The sequence below is a fragment of the Phoenix dactylifera genome, chromosome 7 (assembly GCF_051530095.1).
Source record: "Phoenix dactylifera cultivar Ajwa chromosome 7, Ajwa_hap1_PhDact_Kaust_v1.1, whole genome shotgun sequence".
NCBI classification, from domain to species: Eukaryota; Viridiplantae; Streptophyta; class Magnoliopsida; order Arecales; family Arecaceae; genus Phoenix; species Phoenix dactylifera.
In genome coordinates, this window is record NC_143196.1 from 7,544,015 (window position 1) to 7,559,849 (window position 15,835).

Here is a 15,835-nt window from a genome sequence, read left to right on the forward strand (position 1 = left end):
GAGCCAGGTTGGGGTTAGGTGAGGGTTCACCGTTTGGGTTAAGACTCCGTGGGATTGGTGATTTGATGTGTGGGACGTTGGGGTGCGTTTTGGGTGCAGGCAGTGAAGTTGCAAGAGGTGTGGTGAGAAATTTATGGAACAAGGAACGAGCCTCAAGTTAGGGCTAGAATGGGATTCCAACCAAGCACTTTAATCCAGATCTAATTATGTAGATGTGATGCAATTTGTAGTTGAGGGTTAGTTGTTCTTTCTAAAACAATAAAAAGAAATTGCTCTTACTAAATAATTCTCAAATCTCACAGTCCCTGAACTTATGGACTAATTATGGAATTAATTAATAGAATTCATAAAAAAAATTAAGTAATACAGAGATTAAGAGGTTCGCATCATCAACCAACTTCAATCTCTACTGATTTTTTGCTTTTTCTTCGCACTTTTCCACTGCTACAACCTATCAGCTGGATAACCAAGGCAAAACATCTGAATAGGATCCAAAGTAATTCCTATTTCAATTTTGTAAGTCACATGATTACTAGGTACTTTGAGGGGATTTAGGTGTCCAGATGAGGGCCAAGAATGAGCAAAAACAACGCATGAACCGGAAGTACTGTGCATCTACCACATTACAAACAATGAATTCTTGATTTGAGTTTCATATTGCCAATTGCCAAGTATGAATCCATGGCAATGTTGACTGATGGGTCATGTCTTCATTGATTGGTCTAGAGACAAAGCATCGGGTGGGGCCATGCGGATCTAACGTATCAACCAGTAACTGTTCAATAAATCAACCATCAAAGCATTATTTTGTCACCCCAATCAGACACACTGGCATTTTTAAGCATCCAATGCTTGGATCTCTGACTTGTGCATTTGAATTGTTTCCGTTGCTATGTCCCACATTTTGACATGCTGCAGCCTAAACATAATCTATATTGCCTAAAATGAAACTAGAGTTGAATTTATGCAAGATTTTGTTGCTAGTGGTAGTTGTGACATCAAAATGAAACTTACTGTGATGAGCAAAACACTTCTATCACCATCACTGTTCGAAACAAATTGTAAGCATATGCCAACCCATAAGTGGTCCAAATGTGCTGCAAGGTAGCTACATTGATGCATCAATCCCCTTGTTCTCCTTAGCCATCCCTCTGCTTGAACTATTCATTCAGTGAAGACCTGACCTGAAACAACTGAGCACTCACTATTCGCCAGGCACCAATACGTTTGCACAAACTATTCCTAACAGGGAGCTCGACAGCACATCCATGCTCCAAACCCGGCCTATCAAACTAAAGAAAATAAATTAGCAATAGCTTCATAGGGACATATGCTGAACAAAATTTTTTAGCTGTCAACTGACATGAAAAGGTTACAACTCCGAGGAGAAGTGGATATCCTCGGGATGAAATGCTTTAGACATAAAAACACTTAAAGGTGGCAATAGGATAGGATTGGACGGATTGGATCTGAATCGGATACAAAATAAATTAAAAATTTATCAATATTTATTAAATAGATCAAAAATTTAGATTTAAATCTGACTGCTTTATCAAATAGATAATTTAAATTAGTTTATAATAATTTGATTAAAATTAAGTGGATTAACCGGTTAAGTATTGCCGTCCTAAAAACATCTAAAGGAAATGCAATGAAGCCCAAGAGAGTGGTTCATTTTTGAACTCTCACATGCTATGATGCTACATGGAATAGACCACTCAGCTCAACAATCCAACGTTAGGGACATCTTGTGAAGAAACAAAATTGTTCACGCCACACTAGCTGGGGCTAGGAGTACCCTTTCCACCCAACTACAAAACAAAATCCCTTTTCCCCCTCTTAATCTTTCTTTAATCTTTCCAAGAACTTGAAAAAATTACAGACACCAAGGTTACGCATCTCCAGGCCCTTGGAACTTCCCGGTTGGCCCCATCTCCTCGTCCCCCAGATACCCTCCCTTGTAACAAATCTACAAAGTATATTTTTCACCGTTTTTAAAGCATGCGCCAATTATTTTATTCCCTTCCAAGTCAAATCCTCCCAAACTATCCTTTCCTCGATTTCCCCTCCCGTTCCTTAAATATCCCCTCCTCCCCGCCCCTCCCTCCTCCTCTCCCTTCCCAAACTCTCCATAAGAAAAGCCAAAGATAGATAGAAGCAAACTCTATATTTCTTTCCAATCTCTCCTAAGAGAAGCCAAAGATACATAGAAGAAGGAGAAGAAGAATGGGAGTTATGATATTACCGTTGGAGGAGGAGGAGGAGGAGGAGGATAAGAAGAGGAGGAACACGTTTAGCATAAACGATAACGTGGATTTATTGGTGGAGATACTGGGGAGGCTGGACGGGAGGTCGCTAGGGGTGGCAGCGTGCGTGTGCAAGCTGTGGAGCAGCGTGTGCCGGAAGGACAGCGTATGGGAGGCGCTGTGCAACCGACACGTGGCGGGGGGAGGGGGTGGGCCGGGGACCCGATCCGTGGTGGCGGCCCTGGGCGGGTACCGCCGGCTTTACCGTCTCTGCGTCGGGCCGGTGCTCGACCGCCTCGCCGGCGGCCCGGGACTGGCCGGGTGGGCCGCCACCCGCGAGGAGGCGGCCCACCTCTCCCTCTCCCTCTCCCTTTCCCTCTCCCTCTTCTCCATCGACTGCTACGAGCGGCTCGGCGGCCCCCGGCAACGGCCGGCGTCGCTGCTCTTCCTCTGCAAGCCCGTCAACGTGTCGTGATATCGGCGGTCCGGTGTCTCGTGATCGCTCTCGTATGGAGTTGGTGCCCATTGGGCTTTGGGTGGGGTTTTGGACATTGAGGGGGGGTGCAGGATAAGTCGGGTGTGCCCTCGATCCATCATACTGCAATTTTGTTAATTATATTATTGTTTTGATATTACTATCAGCTAGTATTATAAGAGCAAATAATTATTTAGCTGTCTCCTTTTTTGTCTTAATATAATCTCTTCTCTTTTTTTGTTCATTGGTTTCTACTTTACAGCCTGCCCTGATGTTTTGCCCACATTTCTCATTCTTCTGCGAAATCTATAGTTCTTTTTTTTACATTTAGCATGGCCTAACCATTTCAGTAGCACCTTTTCAAATAATTTTATGTACAATGAAAACTCTCAACAGTATCAATCCGTCATTTGAATCCCATTGACCAGCTTCCGCTATGCAAAAGTTCTATGACTGGAATTTTTATACTTCCCAAAGAAAGGAGAAATAAGAGAGGCTAAAAGCTTAAAACCTTAGATGGGCTCCAAACAAAGCCACGCCAAAGCACTCATGTCCATAACACGTGCAAAGACTCTAGGGCTCTTTAGTCCTCAGTTCGTAGGAGTTTCATCCCGCTTAAGAAATTGTACTTCTTTTAATGATGATTGAATAAAAACTTCTTGTAACCTTCCTTTACGTGGAATAAGCAAATGTGCAGTATAGTAAGTGGCCCTAATGTTGCCGTCACCCAGGCTGCCGACTACGTCCACTCGTGCCAGTGGGAACGAAACTACGGTAGTATGTTGTCTAGGGTCACGGGCATGAATCTGTGACTCACGGATCTCTACTGTGTAAACCTAGGTGAAAGAAAGGGTATAGCATAATGAGAAATTATATATCCTCCGGCAAGCTAGAGCTTATTTCATTTTTCTTAAAATTATTTTATTTATGGATACCCTGTAATAATTTATTCGCCCGATCTATAGCTGAACTGTTAGATACACCGCGTGTAGGATATAATTTCTCAAATGTAAAGGTATAAGAAATTATGTTAGCCACCCACTCAAGACTTGTCCCTTACGCTAATACCACAAGAAAGATTCAAGTGCATGGGGCCATTCAAATTAATTACACTGAATACTTGCTCTTAGCATGAGCCAACAAGTAAATGTCAAGTGAATTATCATGTCATTGTGAGATAAAGAATGTGTGCTCCCTACCTTTCCCGAATGGGATTCCAATTTCCAAGTATTTGTGTTGAATGTGTAACACAACGCAGTGAATCCACACCTAGCTTCCTCTCGTGAAGCTATTTGGCGAAGAGCAGAAAGCTTACTTAAATTAAATAACATAAAAAAAGTTATAGTTATATTATACTTTTTTTTTCGTTTGATATGAAGTCATTACTGACAGTCCTGACCTGAAAGAATCATTGAAGTTGGATCATAGAAAGGATTAAATCTGCATAAATGGTTCTTTTTTTTTTTCAACTTCTCTTTCAACTACCAGATCTTATTTATGAATTAAGAATTCAGGTTAATTGGATTTAATGGAGTTAGAAAGAGTTGTGTGCATGTTAGGATTTAATGGATGACGCAAATTTCCTTGAAAATATATTATATTTAAGTGAACAGAGAGATGCCACGTCAGTTAAAAGTACCACTTCTTTGCTCGAAATTTTGAGTTTGGGATAGTATTCTCTATGTATTTAGACCTTGATAATTTACCTTAGGCATCCTAACTCCTCCCTTTCTTTTTCTTAAAAATAAAAAGTTAAAAAATAACCTTAAAGGCTTCTAAACAACAGCAACAACATGTTTTTTTTTTGAGACAGGAGGTGATGCAGAAAGCACTAAGAAAAAGACATTGAGGGGAGAGGCTCACAACCTCTGAACTCTCAAAAGAACCGGAATCACACCACTAAGAAAGCATCCCACTTTGAACGAAAATATATTATCTCAGCTCCCCCATTTCTTATTGAAACTTCGTCCTTTTATAGGAAGGAGGCCACGATACAAGGGAATTCAAATTAGCTAACAACTAACCAGCTGATATCCAGCAACAAGAATTTAAAAATCAAATTCAAATACAACTCAACTAAAACATCAAAAGCGAAAAGAGTTGACTCGGTCCATGGCAGAGAATTCCAGAATCTTGAGGAGAGATTCTTGTAATTGCTTCTGATTTCCATCAATTCCCCCGTCAGCAAAAAAACTCGGCTCCGACAAGTTATACCACTGATATTTCTTATAAAGATCCGGATTGAGACGCCAAACTTCATCTTCTTTCACAAAAGGCCTTTTCACCTATTTAACCAGAAATTTCTGATATCCTCCTCTTCTAGTGGACACATAGGCATCATCCAGTATCTCTTCAATTTGCTCCTTTGTTGCACGTCGCGTGGGCAATTTGGAAATTGGTAGAGAAACTTCAACACCTTCATGGTGTCCTTTAAACAGCTTCAAATCTTTTTTTTTTATTTTTTTGGGGTACATCGGCAGCTCCTCCACACCGTATGTAGGTACAATCCAAAAAGTCAAACAATAAAATAGAATGCAAGGAAGGCAATACAGAGTAGTAGGTCTTCCAAATAAAATCTCTGGAGTGATAAGCTGCGTAGGACGCCACCCAATCTGCAGCATTATTGGCCTCTCTGAAGACGTGGGTGACCCGAATACAACACATTTGCCCAGCAGACGATGGATATCATGCAACAACTGCATCCTCTGGCAGCAACCGCTGGCCCTATGGTATATATCCTCGATCACCATAATGGAATCTTCAAATCTTCAACATTCACAATTAGACTTATCTGCAACTCAGGAGGCAACTCAAGAACATAGGCATTTTGTCCCAAACACGCTGTAATTTTGAAAGGACTTGCACGACACGGATGAAGCTTCTGGTACGTGTTGGGAGGAAATCTTTCAGGCTTAAGGCGTAAAAGAACAAGATCACCCTCCATGAACTACACTTTCCTCCTATGTAAATCAGCACGCTGCTTGTAAATATCATTGTTGACTGCTAGACGTCTTCGCACTTCTTCGTGAATGGTCTGGATGTGACGAGAAAAGTCTTTGCCACTTTCACTGGGGCGACAGTTGAGTGGAATTCCCATAGCCACTTCAAAAGGAGAAAGACTAGCGGTTCCATTGACAGAACTATTATAGGCGAATCTAGCATCGGGTAAGGTTACGTCTCAAGAAGAAAGATGATTGTGTACCAAACAATGCAACAAATTGCTAAGGCTCCTGTTGACAACCTCCGTCTGACCGTCCGTCTGAGGGTGGAAGGCGCAAGAAAATTTCAGCCGAGTGCCCAGTTTCGCCTATAAGGTTTTCCCAGAAGTAGCTCATAAACTTTATGCCTCTATCGAAGACAATTATCTTAGGTAACTCGTGCATGCGAACTACTTCACGAAGGAATAGAGTAGTAGCACGTGATGCATTCGAGGATTTAGAATACGGCACGAAGTGTGCCATTTTGGAAAACCGGTCAACCATAACAAAAATCGAGTCCTGACCACGAATCGTTTTGGGCAGCCCCAATATGAAATCCATGCTGAGATCCTCCCACGGGCCATTAGGAAGAGGCAGAGGCGTGTAGAGGCCTGCGTTAGTCTTGCTGCCCTTTTCCAACTGGCATGTGAGATAGAGTTTAATTTCCTTTGCAGCATCACGTTTAAGTGACGGCCAAAAGAAACGATCTTCTAACATTGCGACTGTTTTATCACGACCAAAATAAAATGGCCAGCCAATCCTCCCCCATGTATTTCCCTGATAAGATATTGCCGCAATAAAGTGACAGGCATGTACAGTCGTGTTCCTTTAAACAGATAACCATCCTGCGAACAGAAATTCGAATGATTTTGAAACTGTCGGTTAGATAACTCCAAAAATATAGACCGAAATAAGGATCTGTTGCATGAAGGGACTTGACTACTTCAAAGCTAGTAACCGTTCCAGATAAAGTGATGAGGACGTGAGCTTTACGACTCAAAAGCATCTGCCACACGGTTTTCTACCCCAGATTTATGCTTCAATACAAAATTAAATTGCTGCAAAAAATCCACCCATCGTGCGTTACCGGCGTTGAGTTTCTTTTGGGGATTTATAGAATTTATATGTTTCAGAGAGTCGTGATATGTGAATAACACAAATTCTCTGTGTAACAAATAATGTTTCTAGTGCTTGAGAGTTTGAATAACCGTATAAAACTCAATGTTGTAAGTAGAATATCTTCTTCATGCATCATCGAGTTTTTTACTAAAAAACACAATAGGGTGTCCCTTTTGGCTAAGGACTCCTCCAATCCCCAAATGCAATGCATCACATGCCACCTCAAAGATCTCTTCAAAATTAGGCAAGTGTAGAATTGTCAAATACTATAGACATGATTACTTAACATTGTTGTTGTGAATGAAGATTCCTATATTTATATATGTTAATAGCTCAGGCCGCCTACCATCAAAAGGATTCAAAGCAGTACATACATGAGAACTTTTCTTCTTTTTTTTTTTTGCTGAAAAAAGGGGAAGGAGGGAGGAAGGGACAAGCCCACCCCCGCGTAGCAGCTCCCACTAGGCCCCCATCCCGCCAGAAGAATGTTCAATGTAGGCAGAAATGACCGTATGTTGGGCACCCCGGCCGGTTTTACTCATACCCTCCCCACCCGTGGGCCCGGCTCGGTTACCCTCTCGGCTCCGGCACGAATACCATGTGTGAATACGTCACACCTAGCACCACCGAGGCTACCAGCAGAACGATACGCCCTTGCAGACCCCGTGTCCGAGCAGGGAGCATCTAGTCTTCACAATTTAATCGACGTCCATTTGTTTCGAACTTGGAATCACTTAGTTGGAAGTAAGACCACGCTCCCACTAGGCTACCACCTCAGTGGCATGAGAACTTTTCTTTTTGAAGGATGCATCAGTTAGGATTCCATAACTTAGCTTAGACCATGGACAGGCTGGCTTAAGCAATAAAAATCTTGACAGTAGAAAATTTTATTGGCATCTACCTTTTGATAGATCTAGATTGCTTTTTTCTTGGCACATGGCTCTTTTCTGATAATTCATCAAGATCAAACTCACACCCATGGCATCTCACCGCTGTTCTCCTCCATAGATGGATGTTACATCACTTAAAGTTAGTTTAGTCATTTTTTAACTTTTTTCTGATATGGCATTTAGCTCTTATTTAAGTTAGTAGTTTGGCTAATATTTTATTAAGTTATAGGTTAAAATGTTGAATAAAAATAGACCTTAAGGAGATAAACATAGATTTTTTAAATTATTGGATGCAAATATAATTTACATCTAATATTAGAGACTTTTTGTATTTTACTCAACATGCACTCAGAGACAGTTTTAACTTTTTATATGAAATAAACGGATTCACTAATACCATTAATTCAAATAGATATAAGTATAAATTTTATAAATTAGTGAGTTTTTGTAATAAACGTAAATCTTCAGAAACTTTTTGTAATTTACTCTAAAATCCAAGGCATAAAGGGTGGTGTGCTCGTGTTAATTTACTCTAAATCCAAGGCGTAAAGGGTGGCGTGCTCATATGCCCCAGGCAAATTCGCGAAAATGTGGTACACGAGGAAATAGCATCACCCCAGCATCATGTTAATCTGCAGACCTTTGCTCAATGATTTAAAAATTAGGAGAATCATCCTATTGTTAGACAAAATAATCAGGCCAATATATCTGGCAACTGTTATGATTTAATCAATGATTTAAAAATTAGGAGAATCATCCTATTGTTAGACAAAATAATCAGGCCAATATATCTGGCAACTGTTATGATTTAATCAATGGACTTGCAGCTTTGGGTGCGATGAGCGACCTTGGAGAAGGGGTGGTTCTCTGATTCTCTCTTTGCTGTACGTGCACGATAAATAATAGTTCAGCATGCACCATCTGTTGCCTCTATTATGATCTCATTCCACTTTTAATTATGCTAACTAATTCAGTGACCATTTAATACACGTAACAAATTAAAAGCAGAAGGCCACCCCACCCTCTCTGACATATCATCCACTGAACAAGTTCTTGTGAATCAAATTCCACATTACAATACATCTTTTCAGATATGGTAAAATTACTCTTTTTCAAGAAAAAAGCAGCCAAGCTCCAGCTGTTATTGATCAAATAGCACAAGATATGACTCAAGATAGGGAAGGGGGGGAGAGAGAGAGTAATGCAAGCAACGCCAATTTTTAGTTGGAGCAGAAAGGCACCCTTTATTATTTCAACTAATCATGATTTAGTCAGAAGGTAAACAGGACGACATCACACAGCTTCTCCCTAAAACTTCTCTTTAGATATCGATTCAACATTGGGTTAAAATTTGGACCATCAATCACGAACTTAGCAAGAGTTTTGTCAGTCATTTGCTTCAAGCCATCCCACCGCTCGTAGCTGTCCTGATTATCTGAAATATAGCTGCGAATACAAAAGAGTCAAAGACACATTAACATTTATTTTGAAATCCATAATTGTGCTACAGGCTTACAATCACAGTAGTTCTTTGAATGCGTAATTGCTTCGGAGACAAACATATAACTGGAATAAAAAGACGGGGATGATGTTTTTCTTTTTCCTTTTGGGGCGGGGGGGATTGCCTATCTTGGTACACGAGAGTTAAATAGATTTTAGTATACCATGGAAGCAAGGCCTTCGTTAAGATGCCTAATTAAAGCAATGAACATGGAAAAAATGGAATGACATTCTACTAATTTATTCCCATAAATGAGCTGGAGTTCATAGAATTTTGCTTGTTGCCCGGTGCTCGTCACTCTTGGCCAGGGCCATCCTGGGTTGGCTTCTCCCGGCATCATGGCCAGGTTGTGCAGCCGGTTGTCTCAGGGTCTCAAGCAGTAGGCTGAGGTTCTAGGCCGACCAAATTTTTTTAATATTTCTTTCATCCTCTTGTTATCTCCCACCTTATGTCAGGGACTGAGCATTTCATGCATTTTTATCAAACACTTGATGTGCATCTTCCCTCTGGAAGGGGCTAGCTAGAGGTATATGGAATTCTTTATTCTCTAGAAGCCTGTAAATTTGGCAAGAGAGCTAGATATTTTTCTAGACTTCTATGAAAAGAGTAAAAATATTTTAGAGATGGATCCTCAATGTCATAATCATTAAATTTATGATACTTGTACATATCATAACCATCCATTGACACATGGTAAACCATCAAGCAAGAAGTTGTCAGTGTTTTCTAGTGGAATACTGTTCTCCATTCTCCCAACCTCTATCTTGTGTACTCTTCTCTCCTCTCTCTCTCTCTCTAAGAGTTCTATCTTGATTCAACTATGTCTCTCTACTAAAATTGAGATTCTTGCAGCCCAATATGAAGCTCGATAAGGCATGGGAGTGTGCCTAGTTCTATATCGATCACATGATGATGATGATTTTGGCTCCATTCTTAAGGTCCGGCAACAGACCTCTTGAAGGGGAAGGAATGGTGAAGGCGGTGATGGTGGTGCAAAATGTCAACATCCCACACCACCAGTGTTTTTGTAATGTCTTTTTAAGAGTTGTGACAGGCCGGACTATTTTTTGTAATGGATTGTGTGCTTGCCATTAGGCCCTACCATCGCACCAGCAGCTTGATCCAATGAGGCCAAGCAGGTGTGGAAGGCCCAGGGTGTGTAACTGCAGCCTTGTTCGGCCATCTACTACTATCAAAACAAAACCAAGAAAGAAAAGAAAGAAAAAAATCAATAAACATTGACTGCCACCCTAACGAAATAGGTGCCCCGGTAGGAGAATTGTAAATACTAAGAAAAGGCCTTGCGGCTGAGAATGTGGAGACACTGACACATAAAAACACCATAACATACAATGCTGTATAAGGTTTAATCAATGTGCTCATAAGAGATAAATGTAAAAGACACAAAGCTTGAAAACAACACTTGGGCATAATAATGGACATGCACATGAAAGATATAACAATAAAATAATAATAATAATGGATATGCATTGCAACAACACATGGGTAATGCTAATGTGAAGAAAGGCTGAATTTACAAATAGAACTAAACCATAAATGTTTCCAAATGCCATGTTGTTCTTGTAAAACTGCACTCTCACATATCAACAGTTGTTCAGATGCCATATTTATAACAGAATTAGGCACAAAATTTAAAAAAAGGTCAAGAATATAAGAAAGCAATGTACTCAAATCTTCAATGCATCTGTTTTCCTATGTTTACTTTCTTATTTACACCAGTTACTTGTCTTGATATGTGAATCTTAATATTAACTAAATGATCATAATAAAAAATGTAAAATAAGAAAATATCAACAAAATTTGAATGAAGGTATGTCAGAATTCTGATATGAAGTAGATCTGGTTAGGACAACATACATGATCCGATGACCACAAAGACAAAGAACCCGAGCACAATGGGCCCAACAGGATAGTCATTTCCTTTCTTAACTGCTGTCTCAGGAACAGAACCCCTCTTTGTTATATTTTTCTGAAATTTTGCAATTTTTCTGTCTGCAAGGCGCCTTGAAGTGGTCTGTCCAAGGAGATCAATCCATCATAGTAAATAGAAAATCAAACTGCATTGATTTTAATAATATTGAGAAGATTAAAAACCAAGTCATGCAAACTACAAGGAAAAACTTAGAAAATACAACAGCATATATATGCTTCTAACCTTATACAATCCATAGGAGTGACCTAGTTAAAATTTCTAATGACTAACTCAAGAATCAGCAGTTATATCATGCTCTAAAAATCTTAACAGACATTATATTATGAGACCAAAAAAAATTAAACAGCAAGATGATAGACCTATATGTTCCTAATCTCACATAAAATTCCTGTGCCGTTACTGTATAAAACAAGAACCACTGTCAGCTCCCAACATTTCAAAAGATTTGTGCCAGAAAGTTAAAACCTCATGTTCAGGGTTGGGATTTATCACTTGTGATGAAACAATTACTTTGCATACACCAAGCTTAAAATTTAATATTTCTTTACATATGTTATACTTTCTCATCCCTATTTGATTTGCCTAATTTATGTGCAGCACTTTTTTCCTCAGATCTATTTTTGGTTTAAATAATGCATTCACACCCTCTTTGATCACTCTCCTTGTAATTCTCTCATTTAATTTCTTCCATTCATTAGTCATCTGACCATGTATGGGTACAAAAACCAATTTTCTAGAATCCCCATCCAATTTTCTCGCAAGCAATCATCATTACTGTGCATAAGAGCTAAGAATCAGCCAAACATTGATTAGGCTGCTCTAAACTATTGTTACTCTCTCTTCCACTTCCCCCCAAAACCCCGAGTTAGTATACTCTCCTATCAGTCAACGGTAATTGAAAAATAATTTGGTAACTCTTAAAGCTCACTCAAAAAATGAATTAATGAAAAATATTTGCTAATATATAAGGAGAACAAGCTTTGGCCCAATGGTAATTGAAAATTGATTTAGCAATTCTTAAATCTCGCTCAAGAAAAAATAACAAAAAACATTTGCTAGCATATAAGGAGACTTAGTTGGGGCCCATACTCTATATGGTGTGGTCCCAACTCATAGCAGAACCATGCATTAAGTAATAGGCACACAAACTGGGACCTAAATTACAATCAGTCAAGACATGAATTGCATGAAATAAAACCCAACCTGATCAAACCTGAATGGACCTGCCAAAACTGAGATTTTTTTAAAGAAAAAAAAAATCAAGGCTCTTTAAGCTAGAAACACAATTCTCCCCTATAGGCTATGCAAATAATGACCTGAAATAAATTCCAGATGGATCTAGATCAAGCTGAGCATTGAGCTATCATGATGCACTTGCAGCTCATACATGATCCATCTTCCCTCTCCTAGCTAATTCCCTTAAGGTAAATGCTGAGAGACAATTGGGTTGACATAGAGAAACACACATGCCATGTATCTCATGCTTTCATTAGCATCAGAAGCTGCCCGTTTCTCGATAAAACAAACACTGTCAATCCCCAATTCATACCAAAAGTCCATCAGCTTTAACTGAGACAAGAGTATGGATTTTATTAAATTAGACTTGTCCAGATGAGACCTGGTAGGACCTATTTTGAGATACAGGACTAGCCCCTCAGCCTCAACAGAGACGAATCTCACAACAGATTCCACCCAATCCAACCTGCCAAATGATATCCATTAGATTGAGGTCTAAAGTGACTCTTAAGGCAGTTTAAGCTTGATCCTGTTGTTAGAACCAAGGGAACTACGCTTGTCAAGCATAGACAATCGACTTGACATAAATTACTATAGCTTCCGCACCATCTAGGCCAGAAAATCAGTGATGGATCCGATAATAGTATATCCTTATCTGTATTCATACATACTTATTCAGTAGATTTAAATACATATATGGCTATCAAATGGACACGAAAATTTGTATTAATATATGTTCTTAGATAGGGATACAAACTGGATAAATGATTTCCATATTTATTCTAAATGGATAAAGATATTAATCAGATATTACACCAGATATAAATCAGATCTATTATTAAAATTTGATATGGATTATTTTTTTAGGAAAAGACAGAGAATAATACTAAACTATATAATTTAGGCATAAAGATTGCATTCTTTTTTATCACAAGTATCCTATAAGGAGAATACATATAATTATCTTCCTGGTCATCAAGAATGTATGATCGTCCATGAAAATATTATGCAAGCTACTATGGATAATTTGAACAAAAGAAAATTTTCTTTTTAATTAATGTGAAGTATTTCAATATCTGAATCCGAAAAAAAATACTTGATCGTATAGATACCCAAATCCGAACACAAAAAAGATGTCACCATCCAAATCTAAGAAAACCCTACTATTTGCATAAATCAAAAAGTACTTAAGATCCATATGCATATCCAAAAACTTTCGATTTCTATATCCAAATCCAATTGCATCGTGGTTTTTCTACGCAAATCTGATCTAATCTGGATTCAAATACAGATGCGGTCAGAGTTTTTTCCAAGCCGATTTCAGCCCTAACACCATCTAATTGCCCCTGGTGCATTCCATGCAGCCAGTATTTTGGATGCAGCAAACAATTGTCAACCTTTACCTGTGAGAGACTCAAAGCTTGATACATTCCAAAAAGTAAAAGCATTCAATGTTGTCATCAAAAACATAATTTTATTTGATACAGCAAGCATTAGCAGAAGATGCAGATCTAGAACCATGTCAACATTAACGTTTGTCCGGCTCAGATGCTGTTTTTGATATAGTAAGGGTCAAACCATGTCAATATTATTGTCTGTCCAGCACTTAACATCATGTTAATGCACATGTCGTGCCAAATTATCGGCATTCCCAAACATTAGGAATAACCTTTAATATCACACATGCAAGGCACATAGACACGTCAATAGTCCAGGTCTTGAATGAGCTATTTTGTTTTTTAATTACCTTTGAATAGGACCATCACTATGACCCAGCTCAAACAGTATCAAACCAGGAAAGAACACACCTAAGACCCTCAACATCGACGACCTTAACCACAATATCAATATCTAAAAGCCAATATATGAGATTATTTGTCCTTTAGAAGAAGAACATGACTGCAAATTCCATTGGCATAACGAGTTTAAATGTACCAAAATCCGACCTGATGTGTACCCAAACTCCACCAGCCTTCACAGCTATTGCATCCCCTTCAACTTTCCCAACCATCTTCAATCTGGAAAATCAAAGCATCTCTCTTCCTTTTGAAAACCTTTATTTTTTTTCATTTCCTTTTTTTCTCCTGATTAATATGCATCGTTTTCCATGGGCTAATTTTAATCAAAGTGTAAGAAGCCATAATTTCTATGTTCTATATAGAAAGAAAAAGCAATCAAAACCAACTTTAATATCCTCATCTACCGAAATTCATCCCAAAACATCATGATCTCCAAATCAATCCACTACATCACTCATCAAAACTCTCCTTCTCCAATCATAATCACCGATAATCTCAACATAAAAGAGAGTCAACGACCTCCACGCATCAAAAGATGGGATCCAACACAAAAACAAGAACAACACATCAAAATCTCTACCAATCGAATCGTTTCAAACGAATTCAAGGAAAAAAAGGGTAGATCCAAGAAAAAATCAGCGGAAAACGACATGATCCCGCGAATCGGGACCGACAGATCAAATTCGAAAAACCGAGAGCAAAGATTCATCAAAATTCATGCAGAACATTAGGAAACTCATGGAGAAAAACTAGGGTTTGCTCGGAAGAGGGGGAGATCTGTTACCATCCTGGCGTCGAAGCGGTAGGAAGCGGTGGGGAGGGAGAGGAGGAAAAGCCGGGGAAGCTACGCGTCGCCGTGCAAATATGGGCTTCGATCGAGCGGTGCCTCCGGGTTATATACGGTGCGCAAATCCACCAAACCGGAGCAGCTGCTGTCACGCCATGTTTCACTAGATAATTGGTTTAATATTCGCGGTCGACGTATAGGAAACCAATCTTGTTTTGACACGTGGATCTAGGCACTTTGGGAATTGGAGTTGGGCTCCGAAATATTTATGGGGGAAGGGGTCAAACGCCTACGCGCTCCGTTCTGCCGGTCTGATACGTGTGGGTTTGGGTCGGATGGGCTCAGGATCGTTTGGGTTTGGGTTTGGGTTTGGGTTTGGTTGTAGTACGATTGTAAGGAAACAGGATAAGCTAGTGCTATGTTCTCTTGTTTTAGTTTTTCTTTCCCTACTTCTTCCTCAGGCTTTGACATATCTAGCATTCTATATTTCCTAGCAATCAACGTTGAAACACCTTCCAAGCTTACCCCGAATGCAAAATAGGAGGTGAGAACAAGACAACGAGGTTATATTTGGAGTTTCTTGATTAAAAAAAGTAATGATCTTACTATTTTTGATAAAAAGATTTAAAAATTTAAAAGTTGATTTTCTTTTCGTATCTTTTTTCTATATCTATTTCTATGCCAGAAGGAGAGAAAACTCAACCCTCCTTCAAAATTTAGTAAAATTAAAAAAATTAAAGAAAAATTAAAGAAAAATATCTTTTTTAAAAAAAGTTAACTAGATATGTTAAAATTATCTAAGTATATTAAATATATTTATATATGTTAACATTATCTAAATATATTAGAA

The 15,835-nt window shown here is 39.0% G+C and overlaps 1 protein-coding gene and 1 pseudogene across 1 annotated transcript; one reads left to right on the top strand and one right to left on the bottom strand.

The window, feature by feature from the left end:
- Positions 1-2,027: 2,027 nt before the first annotated feature.
- LOC108511003 (F-box protein SNE pseudogene) lies at positions 2,028-2,965 on the top strand (annotated as a pseudogene).
- A 5,960-nt stretch (positions 2,966-8,925) lies between these two features.
- Positions 8,926-15,140, bottom strand: LOC103714921 (uncharacterized). Its single transcript, XM_008802390.6, has 3 exons — positions 14,983-15,140; positions 11,088-11,244; positions 8,926-9,154 (listed from the first exon to the last, which is right to left on the bottom strand). The coding sequence occupies exons 1-3, from the start codon at positions 14,983-14,985 to the stop codon at positions 9,108-9,110; spliced, it is 207 nt and encodes a 68-aa protein (XP_008800612.1). The 5' UTR covers positions 14,986-15,140; the 3' UTR covers positions 8,926-9,107.
- Positions 15,141-15,835: the final 695 nt, after the last annotated feature.

Coding starts and splice junctions, on each gene's coding strand:
- LOC103714921 (XM_008802390.6), bottom strand. Junction 9,155..11,087: donor CTTTGTGGTCATCGGATCAT/GTATGTTGTCCT, acceptor TTGTATTCGCAG/CTATATTTCAGATAATCAGG.